Below are 21870 nucleotides of genomic sequence, written 5' to 3' on the forward strand. Positions count from 1 at the left end.
GTATCATCAGCAAACTTGGCTACATTACACTCAGTTCAATCATCCAAGTCATTAATATAGATTGTAAATAGTTGAGGCCCCAGCACCGATCCCTGCGGCACCCCACCAGTCACTGTTTGCCAACCGGAAAATGACCCATTTATCCCGACTCTCTGTTTTCTGTTAGTTAGCCAATCCTCTATCCATGCTAATATATTACCCCAACCCTGTGAGCTTTTATCTTGTGCAGTAACCTTTTATTTGGCACCTTATCGAATGCCTTCTGAACCACATCCACTGGTTCTCCTTTATCCACCCTGCTCATTACATCCTCAAAGAACTCCAGCAAATTTGTCAAACATGATTTGCCTTTCATAAAACCTTGCTGACTCTGCTTGATTGAATCATGATTTTCCAAATGTCCTGCTACTGCTTCCTTAATATGGACTCCAGCATTTTCCCAATGACAGATGTTAGGCTAACTGGTCTATAGTTTCCTGATTTTTGTCTGCCTCTTTTTTTAAATAAGGGCGTTACATTTACGATTTTCCAATCTGCTGGGACCGCCTCAGAATCCAGGGAATTTTGGTAGATTACAACCAATGCATCTCTGCATCTCGGCATCAGGTCCAGGGGACTTGTCCGCCTTTAGTTCCATTATTTTACCGAGTACTACTTCATTAGTGATAGTGATTGTATTAAGTTCCTCCCTCCCAATAGCCCCTTGATTATCCACTATTGGGATGTTTTAGTGTCTTCTACCGTGAAGAGCGCTACAAAATATTTGTTCAACGTCCCTGCCATTTCCCTGTTCTCCATTATTAAATCCCCATTCTCATCCTCTAAGGGACCAACATTTACTTTAATCACTCTTTTCCTTTTTATGTAGCTGTAGAAACTCTTACTATCTGTTTTTATATTTGGTGCTAGTTTACTTTCATAATCTATCTTCCCTCTCTCGCATTTTTTTAGTCGTTCTCTGCTGGCTTTTAAAAGTTTCCCAATCCTCTGGCCTCCCACTTGTCTTGGCCACATTGTATGCCTTTATTTTCAATTTGATACCATTCCTTATTTCCTTAGTTAGTCATGGATGGTTATCCCTTCTCTTATAGTCTTTCCTTCTCATTGGGATATATTTTTGTCGCAAGTTATAAAATATCTCCTTACATATCTGTCACTGCTCATCAACCGTCCCACTATTTAATCTATTTTCCCAGTCCACTTTAGCCAACTCTGCCCTCATACCTTTGTAGTCTCCTTTATTTAAGCTTAGGACACTGGTTTGAGATCCAACTTTCTTATCCTCCAACTGAATTTGAAATTCAACCATGTTATGATCACTCATTCCTAGAGGATCCTTTGCTACGAGATCATTTATTAATCCTGTCTCATTACACAGTACCAGATCTAAGATAGCTTGCTCCCTGGTTGGTTCCGCAATGTACTGTTCAAGGAAACTATCCCGGATACATTCTATGAACTCCTGCTCAAGACTACCCTGGCCAATTTGCTTTGTCCAATCAATATGAAGGTTAAAATTATCCATGATTATTGCCATTCCTTTATTACAAGCCTACATTATTTCTTGACTTATACTCCGTCCAACTGTGTAGCTACTGTTAGGGGGCCTATAGACTACGCCCACAAGTGACTTTTCCCTGTTATTATTTCTTATCTCCACCTAAACTGATTCAACACCTTGATCCTCTGAGCCAATATCGTTTCTCACTAACGCACTGATCCCATCCTTTATCAATAGAGCTACCCCACCTCCTTTTCCTTTCTGTCTGTCCTTCCGAATTGTCAAATACCCCTGGATATCCAGTTCCCAGTCCTGGTCACCTTGCGACCACGTCTCTGTAATGGCTATCAGATCATACCCATTTGTATCTATTTGTGCCGTCAACTCATCTATCTCGTTACGAATGCTGCGTGCATTGAGACAAAGAGCTTTAAAAATTTGTTTTTACCTTTTTTCCTGCTTGTTTCCTCTCTCCTTCAAACTCACTTTCTACATTTTTGCTTTCTAATTCCAGCTTTACTCCCCTCCCTGCTGAATCTATTCTCAGGTTCCCATCCCCCCCTGCCAAGCTAGATTAAACCCTCCCCAACAGCACTAGCAGTTACAGGTACATGTACTTCCCCTTTAAGAGGGGCTTGCTGCTTTCAGTCGCTTCCTTGCCCCCCGATACCGTCGCCTGCTCATGACACGTGCAGCCAATGGGCTCCCGAATCATTCCAATCATCGGCGCTGACACTCAGTATCCCCCTCCCCCGCCAAACACTGTTTGAAAGTCCATCATCATCATCATCATAGGCAGTCCCTCGGAACCGAGGAAGACTTGCTTCCACTCTTAAAATGAGTCCTTAGGTGGCTGAACAGTCCAATACAGGAACCACAGTCCCTGTCACAGGTGGGACAGTCAGTGGTTGAGGGAAAGGGTGGGTGGGACTGGTTTGCCGCACGCTCCTTCCGCTGCCTGCGCTTGGTTCCTGCGTGCTCTCGGCGACGAGACTCGAGGTGCTCAGCGCCCTCCCGGATGCACTTCCTCCACTTAGGGCGGTCTTTGGTCAGGGACTCCCAGGTGTCAGTGGGGATGTTGCACTTTATCAGGGAGGCTTTGAGGGTGGTCCTTGTAACGTTTCCTCTGCCCACCTGGGGCTCGTTTGCCGTGTAGGAGTTCCGAGTGGAGCGCTTGCTTTGGGAGTCTCGTGTCGGGGGCATATGGACAATGTGGCCCTGCCCAGCGGAGCTGGTCGAGTGTTTGACAGTTCATATACACATTGACCTCTTCGCTCTCATCCACCCTCTCTCTTACCTCATCAAAAAACTCAATCAAGTTAGTCAAACACAGCTTTCCCTTAACAAATCCGTGCTGGCTCTTAATTATGCGTGCTTATCCAAGTGGCTCTTGATTTTCTCCCGGATTATTATTTCTAACGTTTCCCCACCCACCACATTAAACGCTCGGGCCTGTAATTGTCAGGCTGGGTGACTGATGCACTTTAAGTACCACCAGCTTTTCTAGTGCCTCCTCTTTATTTATACTTCATCCCAGAATCCTCCTCATTTACCATAGCTTTGACTAACCTTTCCTTGGTAAACACGGATGCAAATACTCATTCAGAGCCTCAGCCATGCTATCCTCCTCCACCAAGAGATCTCCATTCTGGTCCCTAATTGGCCCCACCCCTCCTCTCATCCCTTTTACTGTTACTCTGCCTCAAACCCCTTTCTGTTAGGTCAAGGACCCTCACCCTTTCTCTTCTATCATTTAAAAAAAGGAACATGGAGTTAATTTTTCTATTTATTTAAATATTTTATTCTATAAATGTACAAAATACATTCAAAATATGTGTAATTTGCAAACAATTCCCATCACAAAATGCCTGAACGATGGGTCAGAAAAACATTCCAATAAATTAAAAATTAAAATAAATAATGTTTTTAAATAAATATCAAATACAATATGGTGCATTGTGGGTTAAAGCACTGGGACCATTCACAGCACCAGGAGGAGCTGACTGAACAGCCAATCACGCAGGTCAATTGCGGAAGGTTTAAATGTCCTGTGGGACTGACCCCCCCAATGACCCCTAGTGACCTCACTGACCCCCGCAGGTCTGACCCCAGCGGGTTTGACTCCCTGTGACCCCCGCAGGTCTGACCCCAGGGGGTTTGACCCCCACTGACCCCCGCAGGTCTGACCCCTCGGGAATGGGCCCCACTGACCCCAGCGGGTTTGACCCCACTGACCCACCCTCTCCGTGGAATGTGAATCTTACCTGAGTGCCGGGGGTTACACCTGCTGGATGGGAATGGGTTAATCTCAGCTGGTAGTGGGTGAGATGGGCCAGACTGCTGACTGATGGGGACTGGGCAGTGATTGGTCAGTGATGGGGGACTGGGCAGTGATTGGTCAGTGATGGGAACTGGGCAGTGATTGGTCAGTGATGGGGACTGGGCAGTGATTGGTCAGTGATGGGGGATTGGGCAGTGATTGTTCAGTGATGGGGGATTTGGCAGTGATTGGTCAGTGATGGGGGATTGGGCAGTGATTGGTCAGTGATGGAGACTGGGCAGTGATTGGTCAGTGATGGGGACTGGGCAGTGATTGGTCAGTGATGGGGACTGGGCAGTGATTGGTCAGTGATGAGGGACTGGGCAGTGATTGGTCACTGATGGAGACTGGGCAGTGATTGGTCAGTGATGGGGGACTGGGCAGTGATTGGTCAGTGATGGGGGACTGGGCAGTGATTGGTCAGTGATGGGGGATTGGGCAGTGATTGGTCAGTGATGGGGACTGGGCAGTGATTGGTCAGTGATGGGGGACAGGGCAGTGATTGGTCAGTGATGGGGACTGGGCAGTGATTGGTCAGTGATGGGGGACTGGGCAGTGATTGGTCAGTGATGGGGGACTGGGCAGTGATTGGTCAGTGATGGGGGATTGTGCAGTGATTGGTCAGTGATGGGGGACTGGGCAGTGATTGGTCAGTGATGGGGGACTGGGCAGTGATTGGTCAGTGATGGGGGATTGGGCAGTGATTGGTCAGTGATGGGGGACTGGGCAGTGATTGGTCAGTGATGGGGGACTGGGCAGTGATTGGTCAGTGATGGGGGACTGGGCAGTGATTGGTCAGTGATGGGAGACTGGGCAGTGATTGGTCAGTGATGGGGGATTGGGCAGTGATTGGTCAGTGATGTAGAGCGGGGGCAGGGACATTAGGAGCAGTGACAATTTGTGACAATCATGTCATCAAAGGCTGTAAGGGTGAGCTTTCCCTCAGTGCTGTAATGCAGCAGGGTCATAGGTTCATAGGCCGCAGGAATGCAGCAGAGTCCGGGACTGCTTCCTCCAGAGAGCTGGTGCATGGCAGATTTAATCATGGCGTGCATGTTGGCTGGCTTGTAGTTGGCAGGGCAGGTGCCCCCACAGTTATACATATTGTAGGACTCCGGTGCCCTGATCCAGTCACTCCATCCGATCTCTTTAAATGACACCTGCAATGATTTCCTGCAGCAGCTCCTCTGTCTCCTCAGACAATCCTCAGCAGAACTGGCAGCTCGTCGCTCCCTGGTGATACTTCGCCCCTCCCCGGTCGTAACTTCCAATCTCAGATAACTGCTTGTATCCGAGCCCAGGATCGGCACCAACATTTCAGGATGCGGTGTGTGAAATTCCAGCTGCACGCGCACCTGCTCCTGGCCGCTGTCCATCCAGCGTTGAACCAGTGGCCTGACATCGCTGCTGAAGGTGATGATGGGCCCAGAGTCCAAGGCCTTGGAGTCAAGTCGCTGGTAAGACCGTTCGCCACCCGGCCTGAGGGGCTCCAATATCCCGTAAACATTGACGTGCCGTCCACAGCTGGAATTTACCCTTTCAAGATGCTTAGTGATCAGGAGCCGTCGGTAAAATTTTAATTCAGCACGGACAACATTTATCCCTGGGTAAATGGCCTTAGTCCTGGAGAAGCACAGCGTGAGTCTCTGGCCGAGGCCTGTCCCCTCTTGAGTATTTATTCCACTGCCTCCGGCGGGTTCGACTGTGGGGAGAACAACAGTATTAAACTGGGCGAAATACCACCAACGATGCCTCCGCAAGATCCTACAAATCCCCCGGGAGAACAGATGCACCAACGCTGGCGTCCTCGACCAGGCCCAACATCCCCAGCGTCGAAGCACTGACCGCACTCGATCAGCTCCGCTGGGCAGGCCACATCGTCCGCATGCCAGACACGAGACTCCCAAAGCAAGCGCTCTACTCGGAACACCTTCACGGCAAAGGAGCCAAAGGTGGGCAGAGGAAACGTTACAAGGACCACCCTCAAAGCCTCCCTGATTAAAGTGCAACATCCCCACCAACACCTGGGAGTTCCTGGCCAAAGACCAGTCCGCCCTAAGCGGAGGGCGTGCATCCGGGAGGTCGCTGAGCACCTCGAGTCTCGTCGCTGAGAGCATGCAGAAATCAAGCGCAGGCAGCGGAAGGAGCGTGCGGCAAACCTGTCCCACCCTCCCTTTCCCTCAACCACTGTCTGTCCCACCTGTGACAGGGACTGTAGCTCTCGTATTGGACTGTTCAGCCACCTAAGGACTCATGCTAAGAGTGGAAGCAAGTCTTCCTCGATTCCGAGGGACGGCCTATGATAAACTGGGCCCAGGAAACAGTGAGAAACTTCTGCCCATATCAGTGCTCACCAGGACCAGGATAGCTTCTGGGCTTTGGCTGGCCACTCACACCATATCATTGTCAGGCAATGAATATCTCTAGAATCACAGAACGGTTACAGCATGGAAGGAGGCCATTTGGCCCGTCGAGCCCGTGCTCGCTCTCTGCAAGAGCACCTCAGCCAGTCCCACTCCCCCCCGCCCTTTCCCCGGAGCCCTGCTGATTTTTTTCCTTCAGGTACTTATCCAACTCCCTTTTGAAAGCCGCGATTGAGTCTGCCTCCACCACCCTCTCAGGCAGCGCATTCCAGATCCTAACCACTCGCTGCGTAAAAAAGTTTTTCCTCATGTCGCCTTTGAACCTTCTGCCAATCGTTAAATCTGTGTCCTCTGGTTCTCGACCCTTCCACCAATGGGAACAGTTTCTCTCTCTCTACTCTGTCCAGACCCCTCATGATTTTGAACACCTCGATCAAATCTCCTCTCAACCTTCTCTGCTCCAAGGAGAATAACCCCGGCTTCTCCAGTCTCTCCCCGTCACTGAAGTCCCTCATCCCTGGAACCATTCTCGTCAATCCTTTCTGCTCCCTCTCGAAGGCCTTCACATCCTTCCTAAAGTGTGGTGCCCAGAATTAGACACAATACTCCAGTTCATCATAACTTCCTTGCTTTTGTACTCTGTGCCTCTATTTATGAAGTCCAGGATCCCTAATGCGTTTTTAACCGCTTTCTCAAACTGCCCAGCCACCTTCAACGATTGGTGCACATATACCCCCAGGTCTCTCTGTTCATGCACCCACTTTAGGATTGTACCCTTTAGTTTATATTATCTCTCCTCATTCTTCCTACCAAAATGTATCACTTCACATTTCCCGACATTAAGTTTCATCTACCCCATGTCGGCCCATTTGACCAGTCTGTCTCTGTTCTCCTCAAGTCTGTTACTAACCTCCTCACGCTTTTCTACATTTCTGAGTTTCATTTCATCTGCAAACTTTGACTTTGTACCCTGCACACCCAAGTCCGGGTCATTAATATATATTAAAAAGAGCTTTTCTGCCTTAAATTTAATTTCACCAGCCTGTCTATGTCCATTTGAAGTCTATCAGTCTCCTCCTCACTGTTCATATATTTCCAAGTTTTGTGTCATCTGCAAATTATTGAAATAGTGCCCTGTACACCTGTCCAATTCGTTAATATATATAAAGAAAAGCAGTGGTCCCAGTACCGACCCCTGGGGAACATCACTGTATACCTTCCTCCAGTCCGAAAACAACTGTTCACCACTACACTCTCGAGCAGGACAATGGCCAGTGAGCAGCGTGCTGGGGATACAACCGCCCACTAATTCAACTGGATCAGACACACCAACAGCAATAAGTGAATAAAGGGTTATCGGGGCCCAGGGGCCCAGGGGCAGCACGGGCCCAGCCCACACTGCGATATGTGTGCGCACTCGGCCCGTGCAGCAGAGCTGGTCTCCAGTCGTCCTGGTTAACCCTTGCCACTGGACCAAGACCTCGCTCTGTCAAGCCCGTGTGGTGGCTGGTGTGCAATGGTCACCCCACGTTAAAAAAATCCACGCACAGGCATCTTCCACCCTTCAGGATGTAGTTCGGGATCCGGAATATTAGGTCCTTCATTGAAACACCTGTGAACTCATCCCTTTTTAGGCGTGGAAGCAAGTCATCCTCGATTCCGAGGGACTGCCTATGATGATGATGGGGAGCGGGCAGGGAAGTGGAGTTGAGTCCATGATCAGATCAGCCATGATCTTATTGAATGGTGGAGCAGGCTCGAGGGGCCGAATGGCCGACTCCTGCTCCTATTTTCTATGTTTCTATGTTTCTATGTACCATGGCTGCAAGGACAGGTCAGGGAAAGGCTATTCTGCAATGAGTGGCTCACTCTCAGCAACATTCCTGGATGTCTGAAATCGAACCAATCACTTCGATTCAGCAACGTAAGGACTGGCTAGTGAAGGTTCTATTCATCACCGAGTTACTCAAACTCACTGCGTGTGTTACCCTCTCACACTCATTCACGCACTGGGTGCGTTACCCTCTCACACTCACTCACGCACTGGGTGCGTTACTCTCTCACTGGGCGCGTTACTCTCTCAATCCCCTGGGAGGACAGACGCACCAACATTAGTGTCCTCGACCAGGCCAATATCCCCAGCATCGAAGCACTGACCACACTCGATCAGCTCCGCTGAGCAGGCCACATAGTTCACATGCCAGACACGAAACTCCCAAAGCAAGCGCTCTACTCTGAACTCCTTCACGGCAAACGAGCCAAAGGTGGGCAGAGGAAACGTTACAAGGGACCACCCTCAAAGCCTCCCTGATAAAGTGCAACATCCCCACCGACACCTGGGAGTCCCTGGCCAAAGACCGCCCTAAGTGGAGGAAGTGCATCCGGGAGGGCGCTGAGCACCTCGAGTCTCGTCGCCGAGAGCATGCAGAAATCAAGCGCAGGCAGCAGAAGGAGCGTGCGGCAAACCAGTCCCACCCACCCCTTCCCTCAACCACTGTCTGTCCCACCTGTGACAGGGACAGTGGTTCTCGTATTGGACTGTTCAGCCACCTAAGGACTCATTTTAAGAGTGGAAGCAAGTCTTCCTCGATTCCGAGGGACTGCCTATGACACCCTCTCACACTCACACACTGGGTGCGTTACTCTCTCACACTCACACACTGGGTGTGTTACTCTCTCACACACACACTGGGTGTGTTACCCTCTCGCACTCACACACTGGGCGCGTTACTCTCTCACACTCACTCACACACTGGGCGTGTTACCCTCTCACACTCACTCACACACTGGGCGCGTTACTCTCTCACACACATACACTGGGTACGTTACCCTCTCACACTCACACACTGGGTGCGTTACTCTCTCACACTCACACACACACTGGGCGCGTTACCCTCTCACACTCACACACTTACTGGGTGTGTTACTCTCACACTCACATACTGGCTGTGTTACTCTCTCACACTCACTTGCTCACTGGGTGTGCTACTCTCACACTCTCACATTCACACACTCACTGGGTGTGTTACTCTCACACACACACACTGGGTGCATTACCCTCTCACACTCACTCGCTCACTGGGTGTGCTACTCTCACACTCACACACTAGGTGTTTTACTCTCTCACACTCACTCGCTCACTGGGTGTGTTACTCTCACACTCATACACTGGGTGTGTTACTCTCCCACACACACACACTGGGTGCGTTACCCTCTCACACTCACTCGCTCACTGGGTGTGTTACTCTCACACACACACACACACACTGGGCACGTTACTGTCTCACACTCACACACTGGTGCGTTACTCTCTTACACTCACTCACTCACTGGGTGTGTTACTCTCTCACACTCACTCGTTCACTGGGTGTGTTACTCTCATACTCACACACTGGGTGCGTTACCCTCTCACACTGACTCGCTCACTGGGTGTGTTACTCTCACACACTCACTCACACACTGGGTGTGCTACTCTCACACACTCACACACTGGGCGCTTTACCCTCTCACACTCACACACTAGTGCGTCACTCTCTCACACTCACACACACTGGGTGCGTTACCCTCTCACACTCACTCACACACTGGGTGTGTTACTCTCTCACACTCACTCGCTCACTGGGTGTGTTACCCTCTCACACTCACTCACACACTGGGCGCGTTACTTCTCACACTCACTCGCTCACTGGGTGTGTTACTCTCACACTCACTCGTTCACTGGGTGCATTACCCTCTCACACTCACACACTGGGCGCGTTACCCTCTCACACTCACTCGCTCACTGGGTGTGTTACTCTCACACTCACACACTGGGCGCATTACTCTCTCACACTCACTCACTCACTGGGCGGGTTACTCTCACACATTCACTCGCTCACTGGGTGTGTTACTCTCACACTCACACACTGGGCGCGTTACTCTCTCACACTCACTCGCTCACTGGGCGCGTTACTCTCTCACACTCACTCGCTCACTGGGCGTGTTACTCTCTCACACTCACTCGCTCACTGGGTGTGTTACTCTCACACTCACACACTGGGCGCGTTACTCTCTCACTCTCACTCGCTCACTGGGCGTGTTACTCTCTCACACTCACTCGCTCACTGGGTGTGTTACTCTCACACTCACACACTGGGCGCGTTACTCTCTCACACTCACTCGCTCACTGGGCGCGTTACTCTCTCACTCTCACTCGCTCACTGGGCGCGTTACTCTCTCACACTCACTCACTCACTGGGCGCGTTACTCTCTCACACTCACTCGCTCACTGGGCGTGTTACTCTCTCACACTCACTCGCTCACTGGGTGTGTTACTCTCACACTCACACACTGGGCGCGTTACTCTCTCACACTCACTCGCTCACTGGGCGCGTTACTCTCTCACACTCACTCGCTCACTGGGCGTGTTACTCTCTCACACTCACTCGCTCACTGGGTGTGTTACTCTCACACTCACACACTGGGCGCGTTACTCTCTCACACTCACTCGCTCACTGGGCGCGTTACTCTCTCACACTCACCCGCTCACTGGGCGCGTTACTCTCTCACTCTCACTCGCTCACTGGGCGTGTTACTCTCTCACACTCACTCGCTCACTGGGCGTGTTACTCTCTCACACTCACTCGCTCACTGGGTGTGTTACTCTCTCACACTCACTCGCTCACTGGGTGTGTTACTCTCACACTCACACACTGGGCGCGTTACTCTCTCACACTCACTCGCTCACTGGGCGCGTTACTCTCTCACTCTCACTCGCTCACTGGGCGTGTTACTCTCTCACACTCACTCGCTCACTGGGTGTGTTACTCTCACACTCACACACTGGGCGCGTTACTCTCTCACTCTCACTCGCTCACTGGGCGCGTTACTCTCTCACTCTCACTCGCTCACTGGGCGTGTTACTCTCTCACACTCACTCGCTCACTGGGCGCGTTACTCTCTCACTCTCACTCGCTCACTGGGCGTGTTACTCTCTCACACTCACTCGCTCACTGGGCGTGTTACTCTCTCACACTCACTCGCTCACTGGGTGTGTTACTCTCTCACACTCACTCGCTCACTGGGTGTGTTACTCTCACACTCACACACTGGGCGCGTTACTCTCTCACACTCACTCGCTCACTGGGCGCGTTACTCTCTCACTCTCACTCGCTCACTGGGCGTGTTACTCTCTCACACTCACTCGCTCACTGGGTGTGTTACTCTCACACTCACACACTGGGCGCGTTACTCTCTCACACTCACTCGCTCACTGGGCGCGTTACTCTCTCACTCTCACTCGCTCACTGGGCGCGTTACTCTCTCACTCTCACTCGCTCACTGGGCGTGTTACTCTCTCACACTCACTCGCTCACTGGGTGTGTTACTCTCTCACACTCACTCGCTCACTGGGTGTGTTACTCTCTCACACACTCACTCGCTCACTGGGCGCGTTACTCTCACACTCACACACTGGGCGCGTTACTCTCTCACACTCACACACTCACTCAGTGGCGTACGATACAGACATTCCCGGTGTGCTGGGCTGTGATACTCACTCTGGGCTGGGAAGACATGAGCTGATGTGACGGAGACGGAGGAAGGGCTGAGCTTGTTGCTGGCGTTGTGCTGGCTGCTGTGTCGCTCTAAGAAGAGCTGATACATTCTCTCCTCCTCCTGCCTGCTCGCACGTTTCCTGATCACTGGCGGCTGCTCCAATCCCAGATAGTTCAGGATCCCTCGTTTGACAGCTTGAAGCTGCAACCATTTTCTGTGGTTGTCTCGGGGTCGCAGATCAACAGCTGTGGCAGATAGTAGGAACAGGCAGGTAGCAGCATACCTGAGCGTGCGTGTCAGGAGCGGAGACATGATTGTCTGTGTGTGCGAGACTGCTGCACTGTGTGTGTGTGGAAGTCTGTGAATGTAAGTCTGCAAGCTCAGCTTGATGTAATTCCAGCGATGTGCAGGCACAGGGTACAACCCCTCAATCACTCACATCTTACCACAGTATAAAGACCCACACAAAGAATCAGCACCCTGCACATTGGTCTCTCAGTACCTGTGGGAGGTAGTGTCTCTAATCTGATACAGGGCAGGTGGAGTCAGGCACAGCTTCCCGGGGAGGCGGGGCTGGAGCGTCGCCCCTCACCTCTCACTCACACATTCTGAAACTTTCTTTCAAGCCAGGATGCCTCAGCCTTTAATTATTTCCTCAGAATGTTCCTCTGACCTCCACTCCTTTATTGCAACTGTCTTCCTCCTGATAATATTCTGGCATCTCCTGTCCCTGGGAGAGAGCGCGAGCAAGAGAGAGAGAGAGAGACAGAGACAGAGTGAGAGAAAGAGAGAGAGAGAGAGAGAAAGAGAGAGACAGAGAGAGAGAGAAAGAGACAGAGAGAGAGAGAGAGAGGGACAGAGAGAGAGAGAGAGAGAGAGAAAGAGACAGAGAGAGAGAGAGAAAGAGAGAGACAGAGAGAGAGAGAGAGGGACAGAGAGAGAGAGAGAAAGAGAGAGACAGAGAGAGAGAGAGAGAGAGAGAGGGACAGAGAGACAGAGAGAGAGAGAGATAGCGAACCATCTGTGTCTCCAACACATTCTCGAGTGAACTGATCTGATCACTGTATTGGAAATCGATCAAAAGAATTTCTACAGAAGGAAGAATGAGTGTGTGTGAATGTGAGAGGGTGTGTGTGCATCAGTGTGTATATGAGTGTGTGCATACAAGTGTATGTGAGTGATGCATGTTTGGGCACACACATGTCTGTTTTGTTGTGTATGTGTGTATGCACATATATGTGTGCGTATGAGATTCTGTGCACACACATATGTATATATACAAGTACGTCTGTGTTTATAGGAGTGTGTGTATCTGTTAGTTGTATGATACAGCATGTAAGTGTGAATGTGAGTGTGTCTGAGTGTTTAATTGTGAGTGTGTGTGTGTCCGTGTGTGTGTATTGTGTGTGTGTGTGTGTGTGTGTTGTGTGTGTGTATGTGTATTGTGCATGTGTATTGTCTGTGTGTATTGTGTGTGTGTATTGTGTGTGTGTATTGTGTGTGTGTATTGTGTGTGTGTATTTTGTGTGTGTGTGTGTGTATTGTGTGTGTGTGTATTGTGTGTGTGTGTATTGTGTGTGTGTGTGTACTGTGTGTGTGTGTACTGTGTGTGTGTGTATTGTGTGTGTGTATTTTGTGTGTGTGTGTGTATTGTGTGTGTGTGTGTACTGTGTGTGTGTGTACTGTGTGTGTGTGTATTGTGTGTGAGTGTGTGTTTTTGTTTATTCATTCATGGGATGTGGGCGTCGCTGGCAGGTCTGGCATGTATCGCCCGACCCCAATCGCTCCGTGAGAAGGTGGTGGTGAGCCGCCTCCTTGAACCGCCGCAGAATATGTGTATGTGGGTTGACAGCTATAATTTCTTCATCTGCTCCCCTCTCTCCCCCCCATTCCTTCACTCTATCCCTCCCTCGCTGATATCCTGTGGCTACAGTTCCCTTTTTAGAGATATGTTGCTGAGGGGCGAGATGATCAATCAGAGGGCGACTGCTTCCCTGTAACTCAGCACATCTCTCAACAAAAAATGTTTTTCACAGAAAAACATTCCTTGGTGACAATGAGCAGGAGGTGAGATCCCCTGCAGCAACAGATCCACCCAGTCACGACTAATCTTCCCAAACAAAACCCTCAATAGTTCTGTCAATAAAGCATGTCCGGGAAGGAGCAGGGCTCCGAGTAATTCAGAATTACTCAGTCACCTGAACTCGGAGCCTCGTAGGGCACATGTTGAAGCAAGATTAGAGCGAGCAAAAAAGTATTTGCAAGTGTGCTTTGAAAGGCCTTCATGAACCAATGCCACGAGAAGTTATGTTTTATGAATATTTATAAACATCTTTGGAGCCCGAACGGCAACTGAAAGTTTAAAGTTTCTTGGCCTGGAGCAGTGACAACTCCTGTGTGATGTCAGCTTCACACCAGGGCCTGTTCTCAACAGTTTATATCCCGAACCATTAAAGATGTTCGCCTAGCAGGGTAGGACAAGTAACCACTTTTGCCTCTGTTTCTCGGCTTGTTTGCTGGGCCACTCAGCGGCTAGTATTAGTGCAGAGAATCAGCACTACCCTCAAGATTGGGAACACCATCGCAGGCCGGGGCTGTAAATACAGCTGGAGTGCGGGGCCCTGGAACATTGTGGGCGAATGAAGGTACGGATCCCAGACGAGCCGAGAACCCAGGGGCAGCATGGCCCAGCCCACACTGCGATATGTGTGCGCACTAGGTCCGTGCAGCAGAGCAGGTCTCCAGTCGTCTTGGGTAATCCTTGCCACTGGATAAAGGCCGAGCTCTGTCAAGCCCGTGTGGTGGCTGGTGTGCAACGGTCACCCCACGTTAAAAAAATCCACACACAGGCATCTTCCACCCCCTCAACTGGAGTTCAGGACTGGAACATCGGGTCCTTCATTGAAACATCTGTGAACTCATGTGGAAGCAAGTCATCCTCATTCGAGGGACCGCCTATGATGATGATGAGGACATTGTAGGTCAGAGAGAGAGAGACAGCGACAGAGAGATAGAGTGATAGAGAGAGAGAGAGAGAGAGAGAGAGAAGAGAGAGAGAGAGTGAATCATAGAAATTTACAGCATGGAAGGAGGCCATTTCGGCCCATCGTGTCCATACCGGCCAAAAAGAGGCTACCCAGCCTAATCCCACTTTCCAGCTCTCGGTCCATAGCCCTGCAGGTTACGGCACTTCCAAGTGCACATCTCAGTACTTTTTAAATGTGGTGAGGGTTTCTGCCTCTACCACCCTTTCAGGCAGTGAGTTCCAGACCCCCACCACCCTCTGGGTGAAGACAATTCCCCTCAAAACCTCCTGCCAATTACTTTAAATTTATGTCCCCTGGTTGTTGACTCCTCTGCTAAGGGAAATAGGCCCTTTCTATCCACTCTATCCAGGTCCCTCATCATTTTATATACCTCAATGAGGATTCCCTCAGCCTCACTCGGTTGATTCCGGGGATGAGGGGGTTGACATGAGGAAAGGTTGAGTAGGTGGGCCTCTATTTATTGGAGTTCAGAAGGATGAGAGGCGATCTTATCGAATTGTATAAGATTATGAGGGGGCTTGACAAGGTGGATGCAGAGAGGATGTTTCCACTGGTGGGGGAGACTAGAACTAGAGAACATGATCTTAAAACTGAGATGAGGAAAAATTTCTTCTCTCAGAGAGTTGTAAATCTGTGGAATTCACTGTCTCAGAGAGCTGTGGAAACTGGGACATTGAATAAATTTAAGACAAAAATAGACAGTTTCTTAAACGATAAGGGATAAGGGGTTATGGGAAGCGGACAGGGAAGTGGAGCTGAGTCCATGATCAGATCAGCCATGACCTTATTGAATGGCGGAGCAGACTCGAGGGGCCGTATGGCCTACTCCTGCTCCTATTTCTTATGTTCTTATGTTCTCCTCTGGTCCAAGGAAAACTAACCCAGCCTATCCAATCTATCCTCATAGCTAAGATTCTCCACTCCTGGCAACATTCTCGTAAATCTCCTCTGTACACTCTCCAGTGCAATCACATCCTTGCTGTAATGCAGTGATCAGAACTGCACGCAGTACTCCAGCTGTGGCACCAAGATAAAGAGATACAGAGATAGACAGACACCGAGATGGAGAGATATAGAGATATAGGGCTAGAACCTCCACTTTTTTTGTATGCTTAACACCCGCTTAACGCCCATTTTACCACTGAAATGACGTATAACGTCCAGATATTGACCATTTAGTCACAAAATGGAAACTGTCGCTCATTTTTAGGAAACTTATTGCCGAGCGTTACATTCCCCATGTGCTTAACGGCGGGAAAAAATATTACCGCCTCCTCATTTTTTGGGGGCGGAATCATCAGAATGGGCGAAATCACCATCCATAATATCGCCCAGCGTTAATTTCCGTACGGAATTAACGGCGAGATTCAATAATAACGCCCACCCACTTTTCTTGTTGTAAAGAGCATATTTACCGAAACTACCAGCCATGAGATCGCCCAGCGTCAATTTCACCACCTCGCACACATATCATCCACAATATCGCTCGCCCAAAAAACCGCCCACAAAAAACAGAACTGTTCTGAATGAATGGCAGCAGTGTGGCTGGCATTTTTAAAATCCCACTCTTACGCGAGGAGCTGATATCTGAACGATTTGCCTGAAAGAACGTTGATGTGAGTGACAACACTGATACATTGCTGTGTGTGTGCAGCTCAGACATCAATGGTGCCCATCATCTTGGTACCAGTTAAAGTTTACGTTGACTGATGTTAAGTTGTATTTAATCCTTTCATGTTAAGGAATCGCCAGTGTGTAATGGTGCAGCTATCTAAGACAATGCACAACAAGGTTATGTTCAATAACAAAAATTTTATACCAACATTGGTCTGAAATCATAAGTATCACAGCCACTAACACCCAACCCCCGCCCACATCCCACTTTTTCCACCATTGACATCAATCAAATGTTCAACATGTCCAGCAATACAGAATACAAAGGCAAAGCAGCAGGGTGATCCCCAGCCCCCATACATTGCAACAAATTGCATACACCCAGATGGAGATATAACACAGCCATCATCTGTGGACATGCACCTCACTTTCCTTCTCCCCTCCCCTTCTTCTCCCCACCTCGACTCCTTCCCCTCCTCACTCCACGGCGCCTGGCCGAGGAGCTCCTCAGGCAGTGCCTCATTGGGGGGGGGGGGGATGAAGGCAGATGCGGTGGTTGCACGGGTACAGGAGTGGGGGGTGTCAAGGGGGCAACATTCTCTGATGCAGAAGCAGGATCTTGGGCCTTGCTCTCATCTGTCGTTCGCAGTGGTGGTGCGGAACCTAGGGGTGGAGTGCCGCGCTCGGGGACCACTGGGAGGCCTGTGGCAGCAGTGTTCCTGGCTATCGCATCCAGGGCCTCCGCTATCCGTGGAATATACTCGGTCATGGTGCCGGAGATGTGGCCAGCTGTCGGGATATGCCCCCCCGCCCAATGCTTTGATGAGCTGGTCACCAATGTCTACATCTCTCTGCTGTCATGTGGCGCTCGTGGAACAGACCTGCCGCGTCCACGGGACCTCCGCGGGGTCGGCGCCGTCCTGGGGACAAATGGGGTGCCCTGTGGCAAGGTGCTTGGGGCCGGTGTCTCCAGAGTGGAGGCGGGAATGACCGGAGGACCACGAGATGGCCTTGGGGTGGAATGGGTTCTGGAGCGTGGCGATGCAGGTTCCTCGAAGTCCGCGCTCTCATCCGTGGAGAACAGACCCAGCGGATTGACGGGCGACAATCGGAGCCCCTCAGCACCAGGTGTAGGATCATCCGCTGACTCCTGCCCCGCGCCCCCACCTTCTGGCCTCTGTGGCCTTGCCTGGGGCCGCGCTGCTGGCTGAGCTGCAAGACACAAATGAGGTCATTGGAGGAGAAGGAGGTGCTAGGGTCACAAGGTGAGTCCAGCGCTGCACACAGCATATGCACGACAAAAGCACCACCGCTCTCACAATCATCACAGACACCACATTTCATGACCATCAACACATTGTGCATTGCAATGATTTTCATTAGGCCAGCATTATTTCTATGACACTTTTAGAAATCATCTATCATATATGACTGTTCGGACATGAGTGGGTGTGGCATCTATAGACTTTACATCACGCAATGGTGTAAGCTTTACTCACGTGGCATCACTTCAGGGTCTGCAGATGTGTCCGTGGCTGTCCGGGGGTGCTCCCCCACGAGTGCGAGCACTCGCTCCTCCATCTCAGTGACGTCGCTGGGGACAGATTGCCCCCCACACCCGTTCACCTCTGCACAGACCTCATCGTCGATAGCTTCTCCTGTAAAAAGTGACAGGATGCCATGGCATGAGATCATTGCGTGATATCATTGCTAGGTACTGTCACAGACACCGATACAACACATAACCGACAGATGTAATCATGATTATTATGATAATTATCATTCTTTACCTAAAGACGTACACCGTGACCGCAGGCTTTGAGTAAAACATTGCCGGTAAAAGTGAAAGACCTCACATCTGATGATAGTCACTCATGACTGTTCCAAATCAAATTATATAAATACCTAAGTATATGTAAATCAATGTAATACTTACTCTTGCGGATCCCACAAGGTCGTTCCATCGTTTGCGGCATTGGTTGCCCTCACGCACCTCGTTGGTCACTGAAAAGACTACCTCTGCTATCTCGGTCCATATCTTCTGGTAGGCCTTTGGGGTGGGATTCCTACGCCCTCCCTGGGTCAAATCAACCCAGTGTGACGACCTCCTGCAGGAGGGAGGCATTTGCCTTGTCCGAGAACCTCCTGGCTCTTTTGCGCCCTCCAATGTGCTCCTCTCCCACCTCACTGCTCTCTCCAGCGTCAGTCTCCAAAGCGTGCTGTGATGCCTCCTCTCCCTCCATTATAGGGCAAATTCGGTCAAATATGTGGCTGATAACAGCTAGTTTTTGTTTGCCTACTTGCTGTGAAGCTCTAAAGTCTCCCTCCTTCCTCCCAAAGCAGCCACACCACACCCAGCCGTGCCTTCAGTCCCTCTGAGCTCCCTCTCTCTCTGTCTCCTCTTCTGCGCATGTCATGATGACCCTTGACCTCCTGAATCGCGGGAATCGAGCGTTGCCATGCTGTTGCTAAGGATGGCCACACTTTATGGCAGAAGGTCAAAAAATGTGAACGCTAACGCCCATTTTATATCGCTCACGGTAATGCCATTTTCAGAAATGGAAACTAGGTGTTTTGAGAGTGGGCGTTATTTCCGGCGTGGGAATTAAAAAAGGGTTTTCAGATTGCCAGAAATAAAGCCCATTTTTGGGCGATATGCACAAAAGTGGAGGTTCTAGCCCATGGAGATATAGAGATAGAGAGATAGAAAGACACAGAGATAGAGAGACACCGGATACAGAGTTAGAGAGACACTGAGATGGACAGATAGTGAGACAGAGAGATACAGAGATAGAGCCTTTGTTACCTCTTGACTTGATTATTCCAATGCATTCCTGGCTGGTCTTCCACATTCTACCCGACATAAACTAGAAGTGATCCAAAACTCGGCTGTCCCCATGTCCCAACTCGTACCAAGTCCCGCTCACCCATCACCCCCTGTGCTCACTGACCCACATTGGCTCCCGGTTAAACAACGCCTCGATTTCAAAATTCTCATCCTTGTTTACAAATCCTTCAATGGCCTTGCCCCTCCCTATCTCTGTAATCTCCTTCATCCCCACAACACCCCCCCTCGCACCCCACCCCCCCCGAGATGTCTGCGCTCCTCTAATTCTGCCCTCTTGAGCATCCCTGATTACAATCGCTCAACCATTGGTGGCCGTGCCTTCTGTTGCCTGGGCCCCAAGCTCTGGAACTCCCTCCCTAAACCTCTTTGTCTCTCTACCTCTCTTTCCTCCTTTAAGACGCTCCTTAAAACCTACCTCTTTGACCAAGCTTTCTCTTTATGCAGCTTGGTATCACATTTTTTGTCATAATAATCCTGTGAAACATAGAAACATAGAAAATAGGTGCAGGAGTAGGCCATTCGGCCCTTCGAGCCTGCACCGCCATTCAATGAGTTCATGGCTGAACATGCAACTTCAGTACCCCATTCCTGCTTTCTCGCCATACCCCTTGATCCCCCTAGTAGTAAGGACTACACCTAACTCCTTTTTGAATATATTTAGTGAATTGGCCTCAACAACTTTCTGTGGTAGAGAATTCCACAGGTTCATCACTCTCTGGGTAAAGAAGTTTCTCCTCATCTCGGTCCTAAATGGCTTACCCCTTATCTGTGAAGGGTCTTGGGACATTTTACTACGTTAAAAGCACTATATAAATACAAGTTGTTGTTGTTGTAGAGAGATAGTGAGATACTGAGACAGACAAATACTAACCCTAACCCTAACCCCAGAGGCAGTGAGTTACAGAGATAGAGAGATAGTGAGACAGAGAGGTACAGAGATGGAGAGATACAGAAATAGAGAGAGAGACAGAGATACAGGGAAAGGGAGATAGTGAGATAGAGAGAGACAGAGATAGAGAGTGAGATAGAGATAGAGAGAAAGAGAGATAGAGAGACAGAGAGAGACAGAGACAGAGATAGAGACACACAGAGGTAGAGAGACTGAAATAGAGAGATAAGAACATAAGAAATAGGACCATTTGGACCCTCGAGCCTGCTCCGCCATTCAATAAGATCATGGCTGATCTGATCCTGGCCTCAACTCCACTTTCCTGCCTGTTCCCCATAACCCTTGACTCCCCTATAGTTCAAAAATCTGACTATCTCCGCCCTAAATATATTCAATGACCCAGCCTCCACAGCTCTCTGGGGTGGAGAATTCCAAAGATTCACGACCCTCCGAGAGAAGAAATTCCTTCTCACTTATTTTAAATGGGCGACCCCTTATTCTGAAACTATGACCCCTAGTTCTAGATCATTTCTCATTCTTCTGAACTCCAATGAGTAGAGGCCCAACCTACTCAACCTATCTTCATAAGTCAACCCCCTCATTTCATGAATCAACCTAGTGAACCTTCTCTGAACAGCCTCCAATGCAAGTATATCCTTAAATATGGAGACCAAAACTGTATGCAGTACTCCATAATATGCACATAGATTGGGCTAGCCAAACTGGAAGCAATACGGTGGAGGAGGATTTCCTGGAGTGCATAAGGGATGGTTTTCTAGACCAATATGTCGAGGAACCAACTAGGGGGCAGGCCATCTTAGACTGGGTGTTGTGTAATGAGAGAGGATTAATTAGCAATCTCATTGTGCGAGGCCCCTTGGGGAAGAGTGACCATAATATGGTGGAATTCTGCATTAGGATGGAGAATGAAACAGTAAATTCAGAGACCATGGTCCAGAACTTAAAGAAGGGTAACTTTGAAGGTATGAGGCGTGAATTGGCTAGGATAGATTGGCGAATGATACTTAGGGGGTTGACTGTGGATGGGCAATGGCAGACATTTAGAGACCGCATGGATGAATTACAACAATTGTACATTCCTGTCTGGCGTAAAAATAAAAAAGGGAAGGTGGCTCAACCGTGGCTATCTAGGGAAATCAGGGATAGTATTAAAGCCAAGGAAGTGGCATACAAATTGGCCAGAAATAGCAGCGAACCTGGGGACTGGGAGAAATTTAGAACTCAGCAGAGGAGGACAAAGGGTTTGATTAGGGCAGGGAAAATGGAGTACGAGAAGAAGCTTGCAGGGAACATTAAGGTGGATTGCAAAAGTTTCTATAGGTATGTAAAGAGAAAAAGATTAGTAAAGACAAACGTAGGTCCCCTGCAGTCAGAATCAGGGGAAGTCATAACGGGGAACAAAGAAATGGCAGACCAATTGAACAAGTACTTTGGTTCGGTATTCACTAAGGAGGATACAAACAACCTTCCGGATATAAAAGGGGTCAGAGGGTCTAGAAGGAGGAACTGAGGGAAATCCTTATTAGTCAGGAAATTGTGTTGGGGAAATTGATGGGATTGAAAGCCGATAAATCCCCAGGGCCTGATGGACTGCATCCCAGAGTACTTAAGGAGGTGGCCTTGGAAATAGCGGATGCATTGACAGTCATTTTCCAATATTCCATTGACTCTGGATCAGTTCCTATGGAGTGGAGGGTAGCCAATGTAACCCCACTTTTTAAAAAAGGAGGGA

General features: G+C 49.6%; 2 protein-coding genes across 3 annotated transcripts in view; both read right to left on the minus strand.

Moving 5' to 3' along the window:
• Positions 1-3776: 3776 nt before the first annotated feature.
• Positions 3777-18021, minus strand: gdf15 (Growth differentiation factor-15). Of its 2 annotated transcripts, none has more exons than XM_070860791.1 (2): positions 17880-18021; positions 3777-5523 (listed from the first exon to the last, which is right to left on the minus strand). In XM_070860791.1, the coding sequence occupies exons 1-2, from the start codon at positions 17959-17961 to the stop codon at positions 4703-4705; spliced, it is 903 nt and encodes a 300-aa protein (XP_070716892.1). In that variant the 5' UTR covers positions 17962-18021; the 3' UTR covers positions 3777-4702. The 2 variants fall into 2 exon arrangements, with proteins under 2 accessions (XP_070716892.1, XP_070716891.1); XM_070860790.1 differs by lacking the exon at positions 17880-18021 and adding an exon at positions 11722-12107.
• LOC139229126 (interleukin-12 receptor subunit beta-1-like) overlaps positions 17933-21870 on the minus strand; it is a 93408-nt gene continuing 89470 nt past the window's right edge. The window contains exon 17 of the mRNA XM_070860789.1: positions 17933-18038. Coding sequence (XP_070716890.1) covers positions 18003-18038 — 36 coding nt within the window. The 3' untranslated portion in view covers positions 17933-18002. The remainder of the gene's footprint in view (positions 18039-21870) is intronic.

This window comes from Pristiophorus japonicus, chromosome 18 (genome assembly GCF_044704955.1).
Source record: "Pristiophorus japonicus isolate sPriJap1 chromosome 18, sPriJap1.hap1, whole genome shotgun sequence".
Classification (NCBI taxonomy): domain Eukaryota; kingdom Metazoa; phylum Chordata; class Chondrichthyes; family Pristiophoridae; genus Pristiophorus; species Pristiophorus japonicus.